Source organism: Varanus komodoensis, unplaced genomic scaffold, assembly GCF_004798865.1.
Source record: "Varanus komodoensis strain SLA01 unplaced genomic scaffold, ASM479886v1 scaffold29_1, whole genome shotgun sequence".
NCBI lineage: Eukaryota > Metazoa > Chordata > Lepidosauria > Squamata > Varanidae > Varanus > Varanus komodoensis.
The window spans coordinates 9,551,160-9,571,944 of NW_025335759.1; the positions used below are offsets into that span (position 1 = coordinate 9,551,160).

The following is a 20,785-nucleotide window of genomic DNA, read 5'->3' on the forward strand; positions in this document are numbered from 1 at the left end:
GGGGATGATCGATGGCCTTCCTGGCCCCTTCCAACTCTGCTATTCGAGGATTCTGTGAGTACAGCAGCAGGCCGGGGTGGAGCCAATGCTTCCTGGACAACACCTGAGCCAACTGTGAGGGCCTTCCCCATCTCAGCACCTTCATGGATTTGACAGAGATGGTCCAAAGGGAGTCTACGTCCTTTAGCAGCTGATCGAGTGTCATGAAGGATGGCAACAGATCAAAGCCTTGAGGAAAATCCATCTGGAAGTTCTCCTGCACAAGCTGCGGTGATGTCAAAACCGGCTTTCCAAAGGTGAAGCACTGGAGAACTCCATTCAATGGAGTTTAGCAGGAGGAGAACTTCCTAGTGGAACGTGGCCCATTAATTAACCTGAGCGATTACCACCAGGGTATTCTGCCCTACTTACAACACCAAGAAGCTCACGGGGAAATAGATGGTAGTGTGCACACGCTGCAGCTTGATAGTTTGGTGTACTTGACTCATTTCTGGCTAGTAAACCTCACAACTAAGCAAGTGGTTAGAGCTGTTTTCCCCGTGAACAAACCCAATAAACTATCCACTCAAGCTGATACCACTCTCATGGCAGAAAGTGAAGAGGAACTAAAGAGCCTCTTGATGCGGGTGAAGGAGGAGAGTGCAAAAGTTGGCTTGAAACTCAACATTAAGAAAACTAAGATCATGGCATCCGGTCCTCTCACTTCCTGGCAAATAAATGGGGAAGAAATGGAGGTAGTGACAGATTTTATTTTCCTGGGCTCCAAGATCACCATAGATGGGAACTGCAGCCAAGAAATTAAAAGACGCTTGCTCCTGGGGAGGAAAACTATGGCAAATCTAGACAGCATACAAAAAAGCAGAGACATCACCCTGCCGGCAAAAGTGCATATAGCCAAGGCTATGGTTTTCCCAGTTGCAATATATGGCTGTGAAAGTTGGGCCATAAGGAAGGCTGAGCGTCGAAATTGAGGACTTTGAATTGTGGTGCTGGCGGAGTCTCCTGCGAGTCCCTCGGACCGCAAGGCGATCAAACCGGTCAGTCCTAGCGGAGATCAACCCTGACTGCTCTTTAGAAGGCCAGATCCTGAAGATGAAACTGAAATACTTTGGCCACCTAACGAGAAGGAAGGACTCCCTGGAGAAGAGCCTAATGCTGGGAACAATAGATGGCAAAAGAAGACGGGGATGGCAGAGGATGAGGTGGTTAGATGGAGTCACTGAAGCAGTGGGTGTGAACTTGAGTGGACTCCGGGGGATGGTGGAGGACAGGAAGGCCTGGAGGAGTGTTGTCCATGGGGTCGCGATGGGTCGGACACGACTTCGCGACTAACAACAACAAGCTGAAGGCAACTTTAGAAGGTTCCATTCCATGGACAATCTGAATGTCTTAATTTCATCATCTTATGATGCAGACTTAGCGTTATAGTATGTAGAAACAACACCAGTACCTGCTAAATACTGATCCAGTAAGCAAGATCTCGTGTTGTTTGGAACAGCAGTCAGTCAGTGCAAAGATACAGTGAATTCACCACAGGCAAAGACATGCCTGAGAAATAATGACACAATCTCAATATAGTGCTGGAAAGGGGGTGTTATCGCCCCATTCCCTCCCTAAAACCCACCCACATGACCTACATGGTTGGGCAAAGTCTCAAAGCTCAGTTTCCACCTCCAAAGTCCTGGGCAGTGTTTCTTATCCGCTCGCTTTCAAAGAAGCCACTTTAAGCAATCACGCAGCTAGAGGAACGCTTTTCGTGAATCTTGTTTCTCAGGCTTTGGATCTCACGATGAAGCCTGGAAACTTCTTCTCGATGGCCTTCTTGCTGAAGCCGGGTCTGCTCCTAGTAGGGGGAAATGTAGAACAATGTAGGCAAAGCTGGGAGTGGTAGGAAGGGGGAATCTGTAAATATTTTGTAGGTGTATACATGTATGTGTACACACACACACACAGAGAGAATTGAGCTGAGCCAGTATTTCCAGCATTTCCTGCTAGCTAGAATATAATTATCCTACAGATTTTCCACTTCTCAGAAACTTGCAATGTAATTCTACGCCCCCAAGAGCTATTTTTAAGAAAGAATATTTTTGCATAAAAGCCATTGATAAATGTCTATGTTGTGGAAATATATATACAAGCATACTAATGTAAGTATGGATGTCTGTGCGAATTTTAAAAAAAGAATAGCGGCTGAATGCAGAAACAGAAGAAAATGAACTCGACCAACCAAACTGCCATGGGCTGGGCATATTCTGAGCCATCCGCCCTTATGCATAACATTTTACCAGGACTGTAACTACCAACTAACATACTATGCACCTCATCTTAAAGACAGACGAATTCTGAACGTTTTACTTGCATGTTCCATTGCTGGAATTCTGACTTGCCTTCCCTCCTGCATCCTTTTTTCCTCTTTACATTCTTCTGAACACTTGGCCAGTTGCCATTATTGTTCCTTTTGATGTGCATCTCTTAATGCACCAAAAGGAGCCCAGTCGGACGATCTCCGGTGTGTTAAGTAAAGCACGCAAGCTATGCCTTTTCTGCAAACTGCAGTCTTGTGTCCCCCAGGCCCAGCAATGCAAATTGGCGCTAAGGATCTGGAACCCTCTGGAAGGAAAAGCTCGTGCTTATGTGTTGGCTGTTACTCTTCCTGGTCCTTTTGTACACTTGTGGGTTCCAAAATGGAACATGTCGGGATGGTGAGGGCTCTTACCAGAAGCTTCTGGTTCAGGCTTATCTGAAATTCATCTGTTAATTTTTTCCTGTCCTCTTCCATCTTGGCCATTAACTGCCTTTTGTGCTCCTCGTGGCTCCGCTTCATATCCTGGATCAACTGCTCATTCTGCTCATGGCGCTTTTTCTGCGCCTGAGCCTCACGTTCGGCAGCTTCGGCACGGGCTCTCTCCGCTAAAGAGAAAACAACACAAGGGTGTCTAAGAGGTGGCCTTGGCTTTTCTTCAGTCTGGTAAGATTAGGTCTCCAGGCTGTGACTTCTTGCCACAGTGCTGAGCAAGGCTGTCAAAATATAACACCAAAGTAAAAACCAGCAGCAACAGAAAGATTTAAAAGCAACAGCCCAAACTGGAACATGAAAATGCCCGGGTTCACCTTCCATCTCCTTCTGTTTGCTTGTGAGGTTCTTATCAGCCTGCAGAATGGAGTCGGCTGCACCTTCCTTGGATTTCAGGAAATCGTGCAGGGCCTTGGAAGCCTGTGGGGTACAGGGAGAGAGTGAGGGGGTTCCCTTGGCTTTGTGTTCCTTTTCGGAGCTTTGTATACAAAGCACACGCCCTCAGATTCGCTTTGCAAAGGGCTGAGCCAGAGTTTCACACAAGCATCCAGGTTGCTGGGCCACATACCATGTTTCCTTTATTAGCCACCCTGAAATACGCCTCGATCACTTCTTGCTGGTCAGCCTGGAACCGTTGGTAGCCGCCAGCCACAGCATATGCCCCCCTGGAGATCCTCTCTTCCACTTCTTGGAACAACTCACAAAGCACAGCCAGGCAGCGATCCAAGGAGACCTGCTCGTCCCGAAGGCAGAGCTCCTCAAGTTTTAACTGCAGCTGGTTCTGTAGGACAGGAAAGGCAAGACAGGCTGTGACGCAAGTTCCCCAAACAGTCCCCTAAATCCAAAGCTTTGGAACAAAGGTTACGGGTCTTTGCCTTCCCTCCATCACAAGTAACTGGCCTGATCGTGATCAGCCTCTCCTGAACTAGCATGCAACTATTTGTCATATAGATTTGCCACGTCTTAGAATTTTCTGAAGCAGTTAGCAAAATTGCACTAGCTTATAGTTGGTTTCTGGGCCCAATTCAAGATACTGATTATTGCTGATAAACAGCTCACCATCACAACACTGGAAGGACCACCTCCAGTGGGAGGCTGCCCATCCACCGCAGCATCACCAGGTGCCCTGCTTGGGTCGCCTGCATCTGGACAGGTGTGACTGCTGGGGATACGGGACGGGGCCTTTTCTGTGGCAGCCCCCAGTTGCCAGATTCCCTCCCAAGAGACTAGGCCCTTCCGTGTTTCCCTTCACACGGACAGCCACAGCACTTCGTTCTGTGGGCCTTTTCATGTGTGTGAATTTCTGCTAGCTGTGGCTTGGTCTGTCTCTTTTCTCGCCGCTTGAACTGCTCTCTTTAATCATACTGATGGAAACGGCCTCAGGGACTCTTCCCAGGGAAGATGGAGGAGCTGTACAAAATGGCCGCACACCCTCAGCTTGTGCTGGTGCTGCTGGTTCTCATCTCTGAAGGCATGGTTCAGGAACACCTGGATGGCCTCTTCCTCGCAGCGAGCGTGCACGGCCAGCAGCTCCGTCATGTCCTCCGCGGGCAGCACCGACAGGAGCTGTACCATCTCGTCGTAGCGCTCCAGCCCCTCGCGCACAGCAGCCGCGTTCTCCGCCTGAGCCAAGGCCAGCACCGCATTTTCAATGCAAGGGACGGCTCCGCGGCGGATGGCATCCACGTAGGTCTCGGCCAGGCCCCCCAGCACTGCAAGAAAGCGACGGCATGCCTGTCTGCACGGGATTTCTGTCCGGCCTCCTTCTGAGCGCTTGAGGAAGCAAGAGCACTGAAACCCCTCTTTTCATCCAAGGTGCAGGTAAACATGCCAGAATCATTTGGCAGGCCAAAGGCAGGAAGGGATGGGCCAAAGCACTCCCGCTGCCAGTACATCAGCCTCAGAAGAGGCATTTCCACCTCTGGCTGATGGACTGCGTTATGTTATATTATTATAAATAAATTATATTTATTATCCCATTTTCCCTTTCAGGGAAGCTCACGTAATTCTACGCCTCCGTCTTTTCCCCACGGCAACAGCCTTGCGAGGTAGGCCAGGCTGCAAGTCTGTGCCTGACCCGGAGCTCCATGGCTGAGTGAGGACTTGAACCCAGACCTCCCGAGTCCCCCTGGAGATAAAAACTGCAAAAGCCAAGAAGCCACCAAATAGGCGGTCAGAGAAAGGGGTGTCAATTTCCGGGGAATCCCAGATGGTCACAGCAGGACCATGCGTGAGCTGGATTTGGCCCATGGGCCTCAGGTCCAGTACCACCGGGCCTGAACCATCCCTCGCTCATGCACGATGGGAAGCACTAAAAGCCCAACACGGAGGGCTCACACCAAGCCTGGGATCCCCCCAGAGGTTCATGCTCCGTCTTTCCCACCGCCCGCAGTTCTCCCAGGGTCTTTCCCTGCTTTCTCGGCTGCCCCCACTCACTTTTCCCTGTCACCGGGGGTCCCCCTTGGATCCCTTTGGCTGGAGCATTCTGGAGAACGTAGTCACAGAAATGGCGAGCTTGCTGCAGGAACTCTGGGTTCAGCTTTGATTCGGGCAAATCCTCCAAGCGCTCCAAATCCTTTCTTTCAGCGGGGCGGTCGAAGACAAAGCACTTGCGGCAGGGGAAATATTGCCGTAGGAACTTCTTGGGAAGGTCACGCTTTTCGGTGGCGTCTGGGAGAGAGTCAAGCACAGGCAGCCCATTCAGCTGGATGGCACGGGCCAGTCCACACGCAACCGCTTGCCCAAGCCACACCCACGGGCCCATCCAACGCAGGATCGCCATCAGCCAGAACTCTGTGTATTTGGTGGTCCACTGACTAGTCAAATACTTCAAAAAGATTAATGGCATTAGCATACAGAAGGCATTTTTATCAGCAACAGTTTGATACCTAAGCTAGTCACAGAAACACATTAGCTCACTTTTTATTGTGAAACCTAAACATTTTTTTTAAATTAAAATTTTTAAAAGACTTTAAAAATATGCAATATGTTATTGCCAACTGCTTATCCCCACAGTGGTCCAAATACATATTAAGTAGGTGATAATTTGTTGCCCCCTAATTGTACTCTAGAATCGATATTCTTTTGACATTCAGAGTACCTTGCTCCCAGAACTCTGGCTAGAGATGGCCTGCCCAACTGTAGAGCCAGCCTTTCTCTACTAAGCTGAGTCTAATCTTTCAGCCATCTTGTGCTAACCTTGCCAATGCCTTGCTTATCTCCAGGCATGCCTGCTCTTCTGTTTTTACCCACAAATGTATTGATGAAATCTCCTTAAGGACAGGGGAAGGAAAAACGGTCTGCAGAAACTGGGAACTGACTCCGTCCCAGCTTGCACGTCCACGTAATCTACTCTTCTTTGAAACCCTTGGGTTGTTGCACATCAAGGGTGCCCGGGTTTTTGGACTGGTAGAAATGTGGGATTTTGGAAGGAGAGCTGTGGGTGCTTTTACTAAATGGCTGTGATGGAGGGAAGGCAAACACATTCATAAAATGGCTCCCAAGGTGGACATAGCCAGTCAGAAAATGTGTGCTTAGCAGAAGGCTAACAGAGATGGTTAAAAAAAAAAAAGTCACATAGAAAAAACAGGGATTACACAAATGTATGAACGTTCAATACCCCAGATTGCCTAAGGCAGGGTGGGCAGAAAGGAAATTTCCAGATGTTTTGGACTCCAACTCCCAGAAGCCCCTACAAGCTTGGCCAATGGCCAGGAAGTTGGGAGTTGAAATACTAAACATCCAGAGATCGACTTTCTGCCCAACGCTGGCATAAGAAATGACTAACCAGAATGTGGCTAGTTCCACATATATACCTTTTTAGACCAGGTATGATCATGACTGGGGATGCTGTCATATTCGGGGCCTGCGTGCCAAAGATGCCTCTTCTCTCAGTTTACCTTAGCAGTGCTCTTTTCTACCATCCTCACTGATAATGCGATAAGAAGGACCTCCTCTTGTTCTCGTCAGGGTTGCCACACCTTCTAAGAAGGCGGTGCTGATGCGCTCGCTGGAGTAGTCTGCTGCTAGCTGTGAGATAGTTGTGAGCAGACCGTTGTGAATGCTCCCAAAACGACCGAATGCCGCTCTCCTGGCGCACACACCACCTCTGGCTGTTCACATGCCAAGCAAGGTGCATCCCCAACCCCTCCCTGTTGTCTTGGATTGAGCCCAAATCCTCCGAGAACTCAAGCTTCAGAAGTTAAAAGGCCGGACCTACCAACTGCAATCCCGCCAGCTCTTCAAATTACCTTTCCCTCTCTGCAAGGCCCTCTCCAGATACTCGTCCTCAGTGAAAGACTCTCCATTCTCCTCTTTAAGCTGCAGCGTGAAGTCCCGCACAACCCAGATGAAACTTGGGAAGAACATGGCAAGGTCGCCGAAAAGCCTGTCCGCTGTTTCACCGTCTGTCCTGGCCGAGGACCTCAGCTTGATGTGCTCCGTTATTTCGGTTACATAGCTGGGAGTTGGACTAAGGAAATGGCAGTGCAGGGGCAATAACTTCTCAATGTTACTCATTTGCCTAGGCATTCAAATCCGCAATGTCTATTCTATGGCCATAAGGCCAGCAGAAGTCTGCCTCTCCCATCCTATTTCCCCACGATGCATTTTTCCTAACTCTCACTTCCCGTTTTCCCCCTCGTTCAGAAAGATTTTAATTCACTTTATTGTGAAATGTATTGTATTGCTGTTCCAATGAACTGAAGAGGACTTGTACAATTCCCGTTCTCCTCTCAGCCTTATCCCTACAACATCGACCCTGTGAGGTCGGGTGGGTTGAGGACCGCAGCTGCGCTAGCCAGACCTCCCGCGTCTCAGGCCTGCGCTCTTCACCACTCCATCGCACGGATATACCTTGGGCATCTGGAGGCAGAGTGAGACTGTACAGATATGGCGGTTATTAAAGACGCTCTTAAGCCGTCAAACAGCCTTCCTTCCATAAAGCCCCATGTGAGGTTCTCATTCCAAACACCCTCTTTAAGTTTGGCTTCATCCTGGGACAATTGGTGTCTCCCTCCTTTAACGGCATTTCATTCTTCATGGAAAAGGGTTCCTTTTCCCAGTTTTTAGAAGGGATGAGGAACCACAATAGGAGACTGGAGATGGACGAAAGCCCCATGTAGGCAAAGCATTAACAGGGTAGCAACCCAGGTGCCTCGCCTACAGAACGTGCCAGCTCCGAGCACCAGTATCTCCTGAGAGCCCGGCTGGATCGGGGCGAAGGTCCATCGAGTCCAGCATTGTTTTCACACACAGGCCTCCCTCAGAAACCCACTAACGGGTCACGAACGGACCGGTACCTTGCATCTGGTATATATAGGCGTAGTGTTTCGGATCCTGAGCTTAGCATACAGGCAGCATGGTGTAGGGGTTAAGAGCACGGGGCTGGGACTCAGGCAATCCGGGTTCGAGTCCCGACTCAGCCGTGGCACCAGCCGAGTGACTCTGGGCCAGCCACAGACCCTCAGTCCAGCCTACCTCACAGGGTTGTTGTGCTGGGACTAAGACTGAGAGCAGGAAGAGGAGAAGGCTGCTTTGAGTTCTTTAGAAAAGGGAGAGGTGGGATATAAATCAAATAAATAAATGCCCTTCAGGACTAGCTGTCTGCAGGGAAGATCAGAGAAGAGCCACTGCAAGCAACACTGCGTTGGAAGGGCCAGGAGTGCATCCTGGGATACCGTGGCTTCCTCGGCTCCTATCATGGTGCTCTGTGGCCCCACGGGACCAGGGGGTTTGGCCCCAGTCCTTGCAGAAAGATACTGCAGCTGCTCCAGCGCCTGGTGGTTGATGGTGCCCATGCTGTTGTACACGAAGGTGCTGCAGAGCAGAATGGAGAGGGCGAATATCCACGAGTCGTTCTCAGTGTTGCTCTGCAAAGAGGGACGCACACGTTCAGCAGAAACAGTGGGCACAGCAAGGTGCTGCAAGGGCCCTCCGGGGACGGGCCGGTGGCTCCCTCTCCCCGATTCCTGGCATCCTGGCGTGAGGCATCCTTGGAGGCTTCAGTTATAGTGGGAGTAGTCTAGATCTCCGTCCTTCCCTTGCAGGAAAAGCTTCCACAGTGGCCTCCCCTGGCCTGGCCACCAGCCCTGTGCCCCCGACTCACCTTCTCGACATCACCGAGCCCTTCGGTGTCCAGCAGCACCAGCGTGTGGCCAGGCCTCAAGGGGTGTGGGCGGCACCACATCCAGATGCCCTTGGTTTTGGACTGCACCGTGGCCCCCAGAGCAAAACCTGCATAGGGAAGAATTCCCAAGGGGAGGGAGATCAGGTTTGAGGGCATCCAGCTCTGCGGCTTTTCAAAAACGGCAGATCTGCACGGAGAAGCTTGCTCAGTCTAAGGGGCAAATTCCAATCTGGGGAAGTTCTCGGGAGGTTGACTCCATCTGTGGGCAGGGCCAAAAGCCAAATCAACAATCAGTGTGGTTCTAAGGTATTAAAAGTCTACTCAGAAGTAAGAAGGACTGAATTACTCAACAGCTTTCTTCTAATTATGGGTGTTGGAGAAATCCATAATTTTTTAACATGGGGGATTTGCACAAAGGCATACTTGTGCTGGTGCAAAAAAGGCAATTCTTAGTTGAAAAAGTGATTGTATCAATAAGTGGGCAGTGGAAGGAAAGATGTCTGACAGTCTATAAGACACAGAGAGCACAGGGTTTTAAAAATCCGTATGTCCCTACTCCCAGTGTCTCACCAGAAAACTCTTATCTTCCAATCAGCAGACAACAGGAGATAAGAGCATCTCCAGGCTGCAAAGTGAAAAAGGCTCATTTTCTCAACACAAGGCAAAATGTAGATCTTATCCCCATCAGATTCTGAGTAGGAGATAAGATCCTACGTGTCCTATGCTGTCCACCAGCCAGAGATTCCCCATTTCCTGTAGCAGGTATGAAAGGAAGGTGGTACTCGTCTCCAAATTCCTTCGTGGGAGGCGGAATGGGTGGGCACCCATCCTCATTTAAGCCCTTCGTGGACTGCAGGGAAGAAAGAGACACGACGCTGTGCCCTTTGTCCTCACCTTTGTTCTTGCCAGCCAGCTGGTTCATGAGGTAGGACTTGCCCGTGCGGTACAGCCCCACGATGGCCACCACCACCACCGGCTGCTGGATGCTCTGCAGGAGCTGCAGAGCTTCCCGGTTGACCTGCAACTTTTCACCGGGCTTGTTTTCTATAAGGCACATTGGGGCATCCATATCGCTTGCTTGGGCCAAAGAAAGGAAAGCCAGGGAAGGAGGCTCAATATCTTGAGGAACCTGAGGAGAGTAAACATCCAGGATAAGAACGGAGGCACGGCTGGGTTCTGAATTTGAGAGAGAGCAGCGGTTGGCTGTTTGTTCTCACCTCCTCTGCTGCCTGGGATGGAGGGGACCAGTGCAGGTGATCAGACAGGCTGGAAGGGGGAAGGGGGCAAGCACCTCTCGGTGGCTCTGGGCGGTGTTCCCTGCGAGAGTGTGGCCTCTCCATGCTGACCTTGACAGCAAACATTAGTATTTCAGTCATTATTACACTGTATTTGCATCCTGGCTTTCTTCCTCTTGCAAGGAACTCGCAAGGTTCTCCTCTTCTCCCTTTCAACCTCGCAACAACCACCCTGCAAGGCAGGCCAGGCCAAGAGGCAGTGCCTGGCCCAAAGTCCCCCAGCGGCCTTCATGGCTCAGCGAGAGCCAGGTCCCCGATTCCCCGAGTGCCCGTGCAGCGCTCTTAACCTCTGTACCACACGGGCTCTTCCCACGGCCCTGGCGTGTCCCTCTTGTCCTCCCTCCATCCTATCGCAGCCTATCTGGTGTTGAGGACCCCCAGGATGTTGGTCCTGGGGGACTTCAATCTCCATGCCGAGGCTAGTCTGACCGGGGCGGCTCAGGACTTCATGGCCTCCATGACGGCCATGGGGCTGTCTCAACATGTCACCGGCCCCACCCATGAACGGGGACACACTCTGGACCTGGTTTTCTCGACGGGGCAGGAAGAGGGTGGTCTGAGGGTGAGTAATTTATGCTTGACTCCCCTGTCATGGTCAGATCACTTCCTGGTGAGGTTTATGCTCGAGAGCGACTTCTCCCTCTGTAAGGGTGCGGACCCGATTATGTGGGTCCGCCCCCGGAGCCGGATGGATCCAGAAGGATTCCTGAAGGCCCTGGGGGAGTTTCCGGCTGACAAGACGGGTGCTCCTGTCGAGGCTCTGGTCGAACTGTGGAATGGGGAGATGACCAGGGCTGTAGACACGATCGCTCCTAAGCGTCCTCTCCCACCGGGCAGAGCCCGCTCTTCCCCTTGGTATACTCCTGAATTGAGGGCGATGAAGCAGGTTGGGAGACGACTAGAGCGTAGGTGGAGGAAATCACGAGATGAATCTGACCGAACACACTTACGAGCCCACTATCGGGCCTATGCTGTGGCGGTGAGGGCGGCAAAAAAGAGATTCTTTTCCGCTTCCATTGCCTCCTCACAATGCCGTCCGGCGGAGCTCTTTCGAGTGGTGCAAGGCCTGGTCCGTCCAGGTCCAAAGGAAGACCTGATTCCACCCTCAAAGGCCCGCTGTGACGACTTTGCCAGGCATTTCAGGGAGAAAATCGCTCAGATTCGTCACGAGCTGGACACCACTATTGATTCAGAGGTTTCAAAGGAGACACCAATGCTGCCGTCTGGTCCAGATTTATTGGATGAATTTCAGTTATTGCGGCCCGATGATGTGGACAAGGTGCTTGGGCGAGTACGTCCAACCACTTGCCTTTTGGACCCTTGCCCGTCTTGGTTAATAAATGATTCCAAGCACGGGATTGGAACCTGGATCTTGGAAGTGGTTAACGCTTCTCTGAGGGAGGGTCGGGTGCCTGCCCCTTTGAAGGAGGCGGTAGTCCGACCGGTCCTGAAGAAGGCGTCACTGGATCCAGAGATGGCCACTAATTATAGACCAGTGGCCAACATCCCGTTTCTGGGCAAGGTGTTAGAACGAGTGGTGGCGGGACAACTCCAAGCACTCTTGGATGAAACTGATTATCTGGACCCATTGCAGTCCGGCTTCAGACCCGGGTACGGTACTGAATCTGCCTTGGTCGCCCTGTATGATGACCTGTGCAGGGAGAAGGACAGGGGGAGTGCGTCCCTGTTGGTTCTGCTGGACCTCTCAGCGGCTTTCGATACCATCGACCATGGTATCCTTCTGGATAGGCTTGCGGGATTGGGGGTTGGAGGCACTGCTTTGCGGTGGTTCCGCTCCTATCTCAATGGCCGGTTCCAGAAGGTGGTGCTGGGGGACTATGGCTCTGCGCCATGGCAGCTATGCCATGGAGTACCGCAGGGGTCCATTTTGTCCCCTTTGCTGTTCAACATATACATGAAACCGCTGGGAGAGGTCATCAGGAGGTGTGGGCTGCGGAACCATCAGTACGCTGATGATACCCAGCTCTACCTCTCGTTTTCCACCAATCCAGGTGAGGCAGTGGCTGTGCTGAACCGGTGCCTGGCCGAGGTAATGGGCTGGATGAGGGCCAATAAACTGAAGCTCAATCCAGACAAGACGGAGGTCCTGTTGGTTGGCGGATCGGGCTTCGGAGAGGGTGAATTGAACCTTGTCCTGAATGGGGTTGCACTCCCTCTTAGGGACAAGGTCCGCAGCTTGGGAGTGCTCCTCGACCCAGAGCTTTCACTGGAAGCTCAGGTAACAGCAGTGGCGAGGAGCGCTTTCCTCCAGCTTCGGCTAATTCATCAGCTGCGCCCCTATCTGGAGAATGACTGCCTTGCGACAGTGACACATGCGTTGGTGACTTCCCGTTTGGACTTCTGTAACGCGCTCTACGTGGGGCTACCCTTGAAGACGGTCCGGATACTTCAATTGGTCCAAAATAGAGCTGCCAGGCTGCTGACGGGGACTGGACGTTATGTTCACATGACTCCAGTTCTCCGTCAGCTTCACTGGCTTCCCATTGAAGTCCGGGCCCAATTCAAGGTGTTGGTTATGACCTATAAAGCCCTAAACGGCTTGGGTCCTGGTTACCTGAAGGAGCGCTTACATCCTTATATGCCCAGCCGCCCCCTGAGATCGGCGGGAGAGGCCCTTCTCCGGGAGCCCTCCATGGAAGAAGTTAGGAGGGTGGTTACTCGGAGGAGGGCTTTCTCAGCGGTGGCGCCTAAGTTATGGAATGCGCTCCCCAGAGAGGTCCGCCTGGCGCCGTCGTTATTTGTTTTTCGGCGCCAGGCGAAGACCTTTTTATTTAAGCAGTATTTTAAATGTTAATATTATTGAATTTTATTTGGCCAGGGCGGCTTGTTTTATAGTGTATGTTTTATATTATATATTTGTATTTTATTGTATATATTTTAAAATGTTATTTTAATTTTTTGTTGTAAGCCGCCCCGAGGCTTCGGCGAATGGGGCGGCATAAAAATGTTTTAATAAATAAATAAATAAATAAATAAATATCTGCTGGGGTGTTCTCAGCTAAGTTCCCACTTCAGACTGAAATTTATACTGCTCTCTAACTGAATATGGCTGACAGGTAAACAGAGCACCAGGAGCCCAGTACCGATGCTACAGGTGCTTCTGATCCTTTCAAAATTGTGCTCAGAGGGATAGGCTGATTCCGAGACAAGGCGTTCACAAGCTGTTCCAGCCACCTGCACAAAACTGAAAGACAAGACAAGACAAAACTGTTGCAGGTTGTATCCGCCTCACCATTAATCTCTTATCTAACCATTGGGGTAACAGGACAAAGAATAGACTGGCCAGGTTTTGTGCCCTTGACCACAGAAGGATCTGAAAAATTCAGCAGGCAAGCCCTTCTACCCGATCACCCATTTTCCACCCTCCTGACAAATGAGTCAACATCGATCATGGTAATATTACTATTCAACCACCTTCCCCGACCCAGTGAAGCCCAGGCTGAGGAAGGCGGAGGGTGCAGGGACTTCTCCAGTACTTCTGGAGAGGACCAGGTTGGAGAAGGGCCAGAAAAACGGGAGCTGAGGTCCGACACATCTGGTGGGAGTTCCTAGATGCCGGGGGAGAGGAAGAAGCAAGAAAGGGACGGTGGACAACCTGTGTGAGCCATGCGGCCTGCCCTGCGCAGCCTTGAGCTAGGTGGCCACCGTGGAGAGCAGTAAAGGACCCGGTGTGACGCAGGTCCAGCTGGTAGACATAAAATGACATGCGCCGATCTCCTGTCCTTTGATCTGGACAGCCAAGTGTCTCAGGCCTGCACTGCCTATGAAGGAAGATGCTTCGATCCCCTCCATGCAAGGAAAACCTTGGACTTACTGCCCCCATTGGCGTTCCTCTTAGGCCCCTTGCTCAGAATGTATTGTTTGAATGCCCCAAGCTGCTTCCGGAAAGTGGGATGCAGCAGGTCTGAAGAGAAAAGATTCCAATCCTGTTCATCCACACATGGGCAGTGGAAACAGAAGGCCTTCCGAGAGGGAAACTGCTGCAGTATGGAATAGGCCAGTGTGTCCTTCAAATCTGGAAGTGAAACATGCAATAAGAAAAGCCGAGCATCAGACAACCCAAAAACCCCCAGAGGTTTTACACAGAAATCTCCGTATCTGCCCACTTTCTGTGCCAGTCACTGCCAGCTGCAGCTCTACTGAACCTCTAAAGCAGTTCCCTCTCCCCAGAGTACTCTGAGGCTGCAGGTGGACAAGGACACCGTTTCAGGAAGAATTAAGCTTCCCCATTTACTTGAAGCCCATTTCCCTCTCATTCCCTCTGGTTTTTAATATGGGTTTTATTGTTGACTGATTAAGAATTTGATTAGGATGCTGTGTTTTACTTTGTCTTATTGTTAAACCGTCCCAAGACTACAGTAAGGGACGGTCTAAAAAAGTTTTTAAATAAATAAAAGTTCGTCTAAGTAATATAATTGGTGGACATATAACACAGCTAATACTGTTTTTAACCATGTGTTTTAGCAATGGCCAATACGTGCCTCTTTTTCAGAGCAGGTTATTCCATGGATAAACCTTGCAATGGAACAATCTTGAATATATATGAATGTACATATCCTATGAGATTGTCTGTTTCCTTGCAACTAACACATGATCAGCACAGGAGGAGTCTGGGCTCTTCTGACAGCTAAAAGACTGACAGTACAACACTGAAAGAATAAACACTCAATAATACAATGGGCTACAATGTTAAAATCACTTTCAGCATTTGAACAGGCGGTATATAGATACCACTTGCAGATAAGACTCATATCTAATCGACCTCTATTGAAGTGTACATACAGCATTTGGAAAAGTTTATTTCTGTGTACACACACACCTTCTGTGTACACACAAAATACAGCTATTGTAAGTTATATAATCATATGCATTCTGTGACTGAGGCAGGGCAAGAACACAATAAAAGCTCCATCTCTGGAGGTAGCCAAATTTGTAGATACGCACCTAGACAAACTGGAAGGAGAATGTCCAGGTCATTGTCAGTGGCTTGAAGAATCTCTTCCCAAGTCAAGTTGGAGGCCACATCACGAAAGCACCAGACAAACTCGGGCAGGATGCTACTAAGCAAGGAGCTATTTTCCAGAGACATTTGTTTAAGGACAGCCAGTTGTTTCATGTAACTGTAGGGAATACTCGTAAAGGAAATCAGGCAGTAACATGGCCAGAACCCTGGGCCTCTCTTTTTAAAGCTTCGAATGAGAAGAATGTACCAGAAGTGCTGAATCACAGCCAGTTTTGTTCTGGCCAACTCTTTCATCTGTCTCATGTCCCTTCAAGAAGAAGGATGTCACGTCTGCTGACCAAAACAAAATTAAAAGCTGGCGCCTCAGAGTACGTCTTTTTCTAAACCCTTTCCTTAGGCCAAAGAGCTCCCCCATAATTCCAAGGCACAATCTACTCTTTAAAAGAAAAATACATTATTTCAAGTGAAAATATTGTGTGAGAGGGAGACATCTACCAGTCCTGTGTTTAGAGCTTCCGAGGTCTGGCAACTGGCCAGACAGATGAAACTATGGTCAAATTGATAAAGTTGATGGAATCCAAAATGGCTCCAAGGTTTTCAGCAAATCTTGCATACTGTGATCCAGTAATAGGCATCCTTTCTAGAAAATGTAGCACTGCCAGGCCCTGAATTGGATGAATTGTTAAGCTAGCACTCTCCCCGTTTTCTCAAGTCTACAGACACAATGCCCTGCTTATGTAACCACATATTTTACACATTTTTACCAATCTATTCTTTGGGTTTTTCCACTGGGCATTGCATTCCACGGGAAGACAAGCTGGGCCTGTTAGCTGCTCTTCTTCTGCCTTGCCAATTAAAAAGAAAAATCAACATTAAACAGGGACTAAGATCAATCCTAGCTGTGTGGACACCTGGGGAAGAGTTATACCTGCCTGGCTGCTGTTCCTTTTCACTACAGCTAGTCTCCTCTAGACAAGAAGAGGGAGTCACATCTAGTCCAATGACAAATCCCCATCTGCTGTATGGGTGCAGCATTAGGCAGAATCAGTACAACAGCCAGCATGGCTTATACTTTAGGGCTGCACCTTCAGTGTACTTGGCCAGACGGCAGTGACCCTTGGGAACAGTAAGACCAGCACCAGTGACCTCTCCTCGCACGCAGGAAGCCAGGAAGTAGGCAAAGAGCAGAGCCAGAACCTTGCTCCCTGATCTGTTAGTTATCTTATGTCCATGGCTGCACTAGACCCAGTTCCCGAGTCCCAGACTGCGCCCTCAGCCACGACACCACACTGGCTCTCGGGACGACTAGGAAGCAGACTCTTGCCACCAGTGAACCAGGGACTCCGACACCTTCGTGATCACAAGCTCAGCAATGCCCCAGAAATGCTCCCGAACGGATCCGAGTGGGTCCTGATCAAGCATCTATATTGCAAGTGTGGCACGAGCAGAGACTACGCCACTGCCTTGGCGGTGCACCAACAGCAGTGCTGGGGAGGATACAGCAACCCGCCAAGTTCATCCTGCAACTCTCCGTACACTCTGGTGTTGTAGATGAGGACGCTGCAGAGGAGGGCTTCCAAGCAGAAGAGCTTGCAAAGGGCCTCTTCCTCCCCCTGAAACGGAAACAGAAGGAACATCAGAAGCAGTGGGAAAGGACTGCCTCCTTTTAATCTATGGCACGCAGTTGTGGTTAACTGCAAAGGACGTCCGCCCTCCTTTGCAAACCCCTTACTGGAGCTTCATGAGAACGCCAGCGTCCTGAGATGGCTGTAGCAGCTTTCCCCAACCTGGTACCCTTTAAATGTTTTGGACTTCAACCCCCCCCTCCCCCGCCAGAAAATGGCCAGGAATGCTGGCATGTGTAGTCTAAAACATCTGGAAGATACCAGGTTGGATATGGCCTCTGCTTCCAGGCATGTAAGAGCAACTTTGGTGTATTTAATGAGGTATTCAAATCAGGGGCTTTTAACAGAATTAGTTGAACCAAAATTGCACTAAATTTGGTGTTAAAATTTTGTATATTGGAAAAACATTGTTTTTATCTGTTCTTGTATTTTTTCATGGTGTGTTATGAATTCTTCTGAACAGCCCAGAGAGCTTCAGCTATTGGGGAGTAGAAAAATGAGTTCTTCCAGATGGTTTGGACTACAACAGCCATCATCCCTGACCACTGGTCACGCTGACTGAGGATGCTGGCAACTGTACAACCAAACATCTAGTGGATCCAGGTTGGGGAAGGCTGAGCCACAGGGACAAATGAGATGTTTTTACACAGCTATCGAGAGCAGAGAGAGTTCTTGGGACTGCCCCATTAGCTTCCAAATATTATTATTATTTTATTATTATCATAATAACATTTCTATGCCGCCCCTTGCCGAAGCCTCGGGGCGGCTTACAACACAATAAGATACATTGAAATACAATAGAACATAGTAAATTACCAATATGTTGCTATTTGAATGTTAACTGGACCAAGATATCATAAAAAGAAGCACAATCTTACTTTATCCGTTTGCTCAAGGAAACCTTTGGTATCCAGTAACACCAGGACTTCACCTGGCTTAGCTGGGTGGGGCAGCAGCTGCATCCATATTCCTGGAGTGGAGCCAAAGCCTGCAGACAGGGAGGGGGTGCAAGAGATGAGGGGACCAGCCACATCCTCCGAAGCAGGAGACCCAAGAGTGTGGCGGGCCCACTTACCTGCATTCTGCTCAGCCAACTGGTCCATGAGGAAAGACTTGCCGGTGTTCTTGGGCCCGAAGATGCCCACCACATGGAGTGGGTCAGTGATGCACCTGAGACGGTCCAGGGCTTCTGGGTTCACACGAAGCGATGGCTCCACCAGGCAGAGAGGCTGCATCGTGCTGGCGGGCAAGCAGGGGTGGCAGCATGAAGGAACCGACAGACTAAGAGGGCACTCTGTGCTGACTGGCTGGCCATGTGCCTCTCAATTAAGTATGAAACATACAGGACTGCACAAAGCTACCATTATTATGATCCGTCACTCGCCAATTTATCACCTTTACCTTGATACAGCAAAGCCTTCGGTTTGACTTCCTATGATGTTCATTGCATTATATTCATATCCTGCCTTCTTTCGTGCAAGGAACCCAAAATGACCAGCATAAGCCACCTCCTGCTGTCCGTATTATCCTCACAACAACCCTGGGAGGTAGACTAAGCTGAGAATCAGGAACTGGCCCAAAATCACCCAGTTAGCTTCATGGCCCAGTAGTGGCTGGAACCCAGGTCTCCCAGGTCCTGGTTCGCTATGCTGTGCTCACAACACCACACTGGCTCTCACCAACTTACACAGCTGCCAGAGTTGTGCCCACCTTACCTGAGTGAAGCCCTGTTCACTATTACCTGCAGGCATGGACCCAGTGCTGTGGCATCCCTGCAGCATAGTGAAACACTTCCCTTTTCTAGTTTTTTCACTGCAGCCCTTCCAAGAATGTCTTCTAATTTCTTGACCACTTTCAACTGATAAACTAAGCCAAGAAATGCAAAATCTTTCACAATTTCAACTTCATACATTAAAATTGTATCATTCTTTTGTTTTCTTGATATTCAGGTGCAGTCCTACTTTCGCACTTCTTTCACTTTCATCGGGAGCCATTTAGGTTCACACCTGATTGCGCCTAATACACTCCAGAAAGATTTTGCTGCCACAGACAACAGAAAAGAGGGAATGAGCCGAACTCCTGTGCACTTCAGGCATCCTGCTGCCTTCCCGTGTCTGCCCTGCCATCTCCTGCCCCTCATATTAGAAAGCCCGTGTGTTGTAGTGGTCAGAGTGCTTGACCGGCACCGAGGAGATCGGGGTTCTAGTTTCCACTGGGCCAGGAAACTTCACTGGGTGACTTTGGGCCAGTTGCTCCCTTTCCGCCTAAGCTACCTCACAAGGCTTTTGTGAAGACAGCAAGGAAATGGTGCCCTTTAGATGTTCTAATCCAAGACTCAGCATCCCTGACTACAGCCCATTCTGGCTGGGGCTACTGTGAGTTGTAGTCCAAGCCAGTTATAAGCTCCTGGCTTGCCTACCGTACCATTTTTTCTCTTCAAAATAGAATCATAGGAGAGCTGGAAGGAGCCAGAAGGCCTTTGGGTCCAATCCCTGCTCATCGCAGGACTCCAAGTTCAAGCATCCCCCAACAGCTGCCTCCAGTGTGGGAGAGCCCACCACCTCCCTCGGCCGGTCGTTGGTTCCCCGGTCCTACTGCTCCAACAGGCAGGAATTTTTCCTGGTATCTGGCCAGAATCTGGCTTCCTGTAACGTGAGCCCCTTGCTCCGCATCCTGCACTCTGGGATGAAAGGGAAGAGATCCTGGCCTTCCTCTTTGCGAGGCCTTTCAAGTGCTTATTGAGTGCTATCACTTCTCCATTCTGTCTTCTCTTCTCGAGGCTGAGGCTTGAGTTCCCTAGTCGCTCCTCGTATGGCTTCGTTTGCGGTCCCTGGATCACGCCTTCTGTGCTCCTCTCAGCCCGTTCCAGCTTGTCTGCTTTCTGGCCTGTAACTAACTGCCCCACCAGTGGGGAATTCCCGGCTAGAAAGCTCTCTCACTGGGAAATTCCCGCAAGAGCATCAGAAAAGCCCTGCTGGATCAGAGCCACGGCCCGTCCAGCCCACGATGGCAGACCGGCCGCCCGCAGGACCCCTCAGGCAGGATGGGCGCAAGGCCTCCCCCTGCCCACCAACCGGTGCATGCAGGCACGGTAGAGGAGGAAACGCCAACTCCCGAGTAGAGCCCTGAGGCCGGATTCTCACGACGCATGCTTGCATGTTTACTCGGGGGAAAGCCCATCCCACGGACTAAAGGCGAACGGCAGCATTGTTGTTGTTGTTGTTGTTGTTGTTGTTATGTAATAAACGTGCAGAGAGCTGGCACTTTAGCCGACCTCGCTCTCCTCCCGAGAAACCCCGACAACACGCCCGCGTGCACACACGGGAACGCCCGCGCACGCAGACACAGGCACACAATCCCAAGAAAGTGGGAAATGAGGCAACCAGACCTGATCCGGGATCCTCGTCCTGGGGAAGATGTTCATACAAGCCGCACGAAACGCTCCGCAAAGATGGTCTGATGCGAGATGGTCTGACGGTCTGAGACTAGACGGTCTGGTGCCTCACTTTCATTTTCGCTTTGCCGCACGGCACGAAGCTGTCTGGTATTTTTAGCAGATCGGCTGTCATCTTCCCAGAAGCGGGTGAAAAGTTTTCTGGGGGGAAAAAGTCGTTGGCTTTGCGTTCCCGCTTCTTTCCTCCCGGCCAGCGCTGCCTTGCACGCCCCGTAGCGAACCCGCGGGCGGGGACCGAGCCGCGGCCAGGCGTGGAAATGACGCGGAGGACGCGACAGGATCCAGCCCCGCTCCTCCACTCGCGTCCGCTGGATCGTCAGTAAAGGGCCTCGGCACGCTGAACGCGTGGCAAGTCGGGGGGGGGGGGGGGCGCCCCCTTTTGGGGCCCCCCCCCCCCCCCCCCGCTAAGAGCGGACCTTATTCTCCGATACCTTGGCCGGTCACTCCCCCAACTGGGACAGGGATTACCCCAATAGAAAGGCGAGCTCCGCTTTCAACTCTGCACT

The 20,785-nt window shown here is 50.6% G+C and overlaps 1 protein-coding gene across 1 annotated transcript; it reads right to left on the reverse strand.

The window, feature by feature from the left end:
* Nucleotides 1-1,240: 1,240 nt before the first annotated feature.
* LOC123025826 (guanylate-binding protein 1-like) lies at nt 1,241-20,518 on the reverse strand. The gene is made up of 18 exons (XM_044434891.1): nt 20,214-20,518; nt 17,901-18,081; nt 17,704-17,813; nt 16,701-16,813; nt 15,182-15,357; nt 14,052-14,252; nt 13,321-13,421; nt 10,139-10,267; nt 9,816-10,050; nt 8,901-9,028; nt 8,555-8,664; nt 7,045-7,253; nt 5,231-5,464; nt 4,226-4,506; nt 3,363-3,575; nt 3,112-3,214; nt 2,717-2,910; nt 1,241-1,843 (listed from the first exon to the last, which is right to left on the reverse strand). The coding sequence occupies exons 1-18, from the start codon at nt 20,247-20,249 to the stop codon at nt 1,724-1,726; spliced, it is 2,874 nt and encodes a 957-aa protein (XP_044290826.1). The 5' UTR covers nt 20,250-20,518; the 3' UTR covers nt 1,241-1,723.
* Nucleotides 20,519-20,785: the final 267 nt, after the last annotated feature.

Excerpts from the sequence above, each read along its gene's own strand:
- LOC123025826 (XM_044434891.1), bottom strand. The coding sequence starts at position 20,249 with ATGAACATCTTCCCCAGGACGAGGATCCCGGATCAG. Across the intron at positions 17,814-17,900 it reads GTTGGCTGAGCAGAATGCAG|GCTTTGGCTCCACTCCAGGA; the intron begins GTAAGTGGGCCC and ends CCCTGTCTGCAG. Across the intron at positions 8,665-8,900 it reads GGCTCGGTGATGTCGAGAAG|AGCAACACTGAGAACGACTC; the intron begins GTGAGTCGGGGG and ends CCCTCTTTGCAG.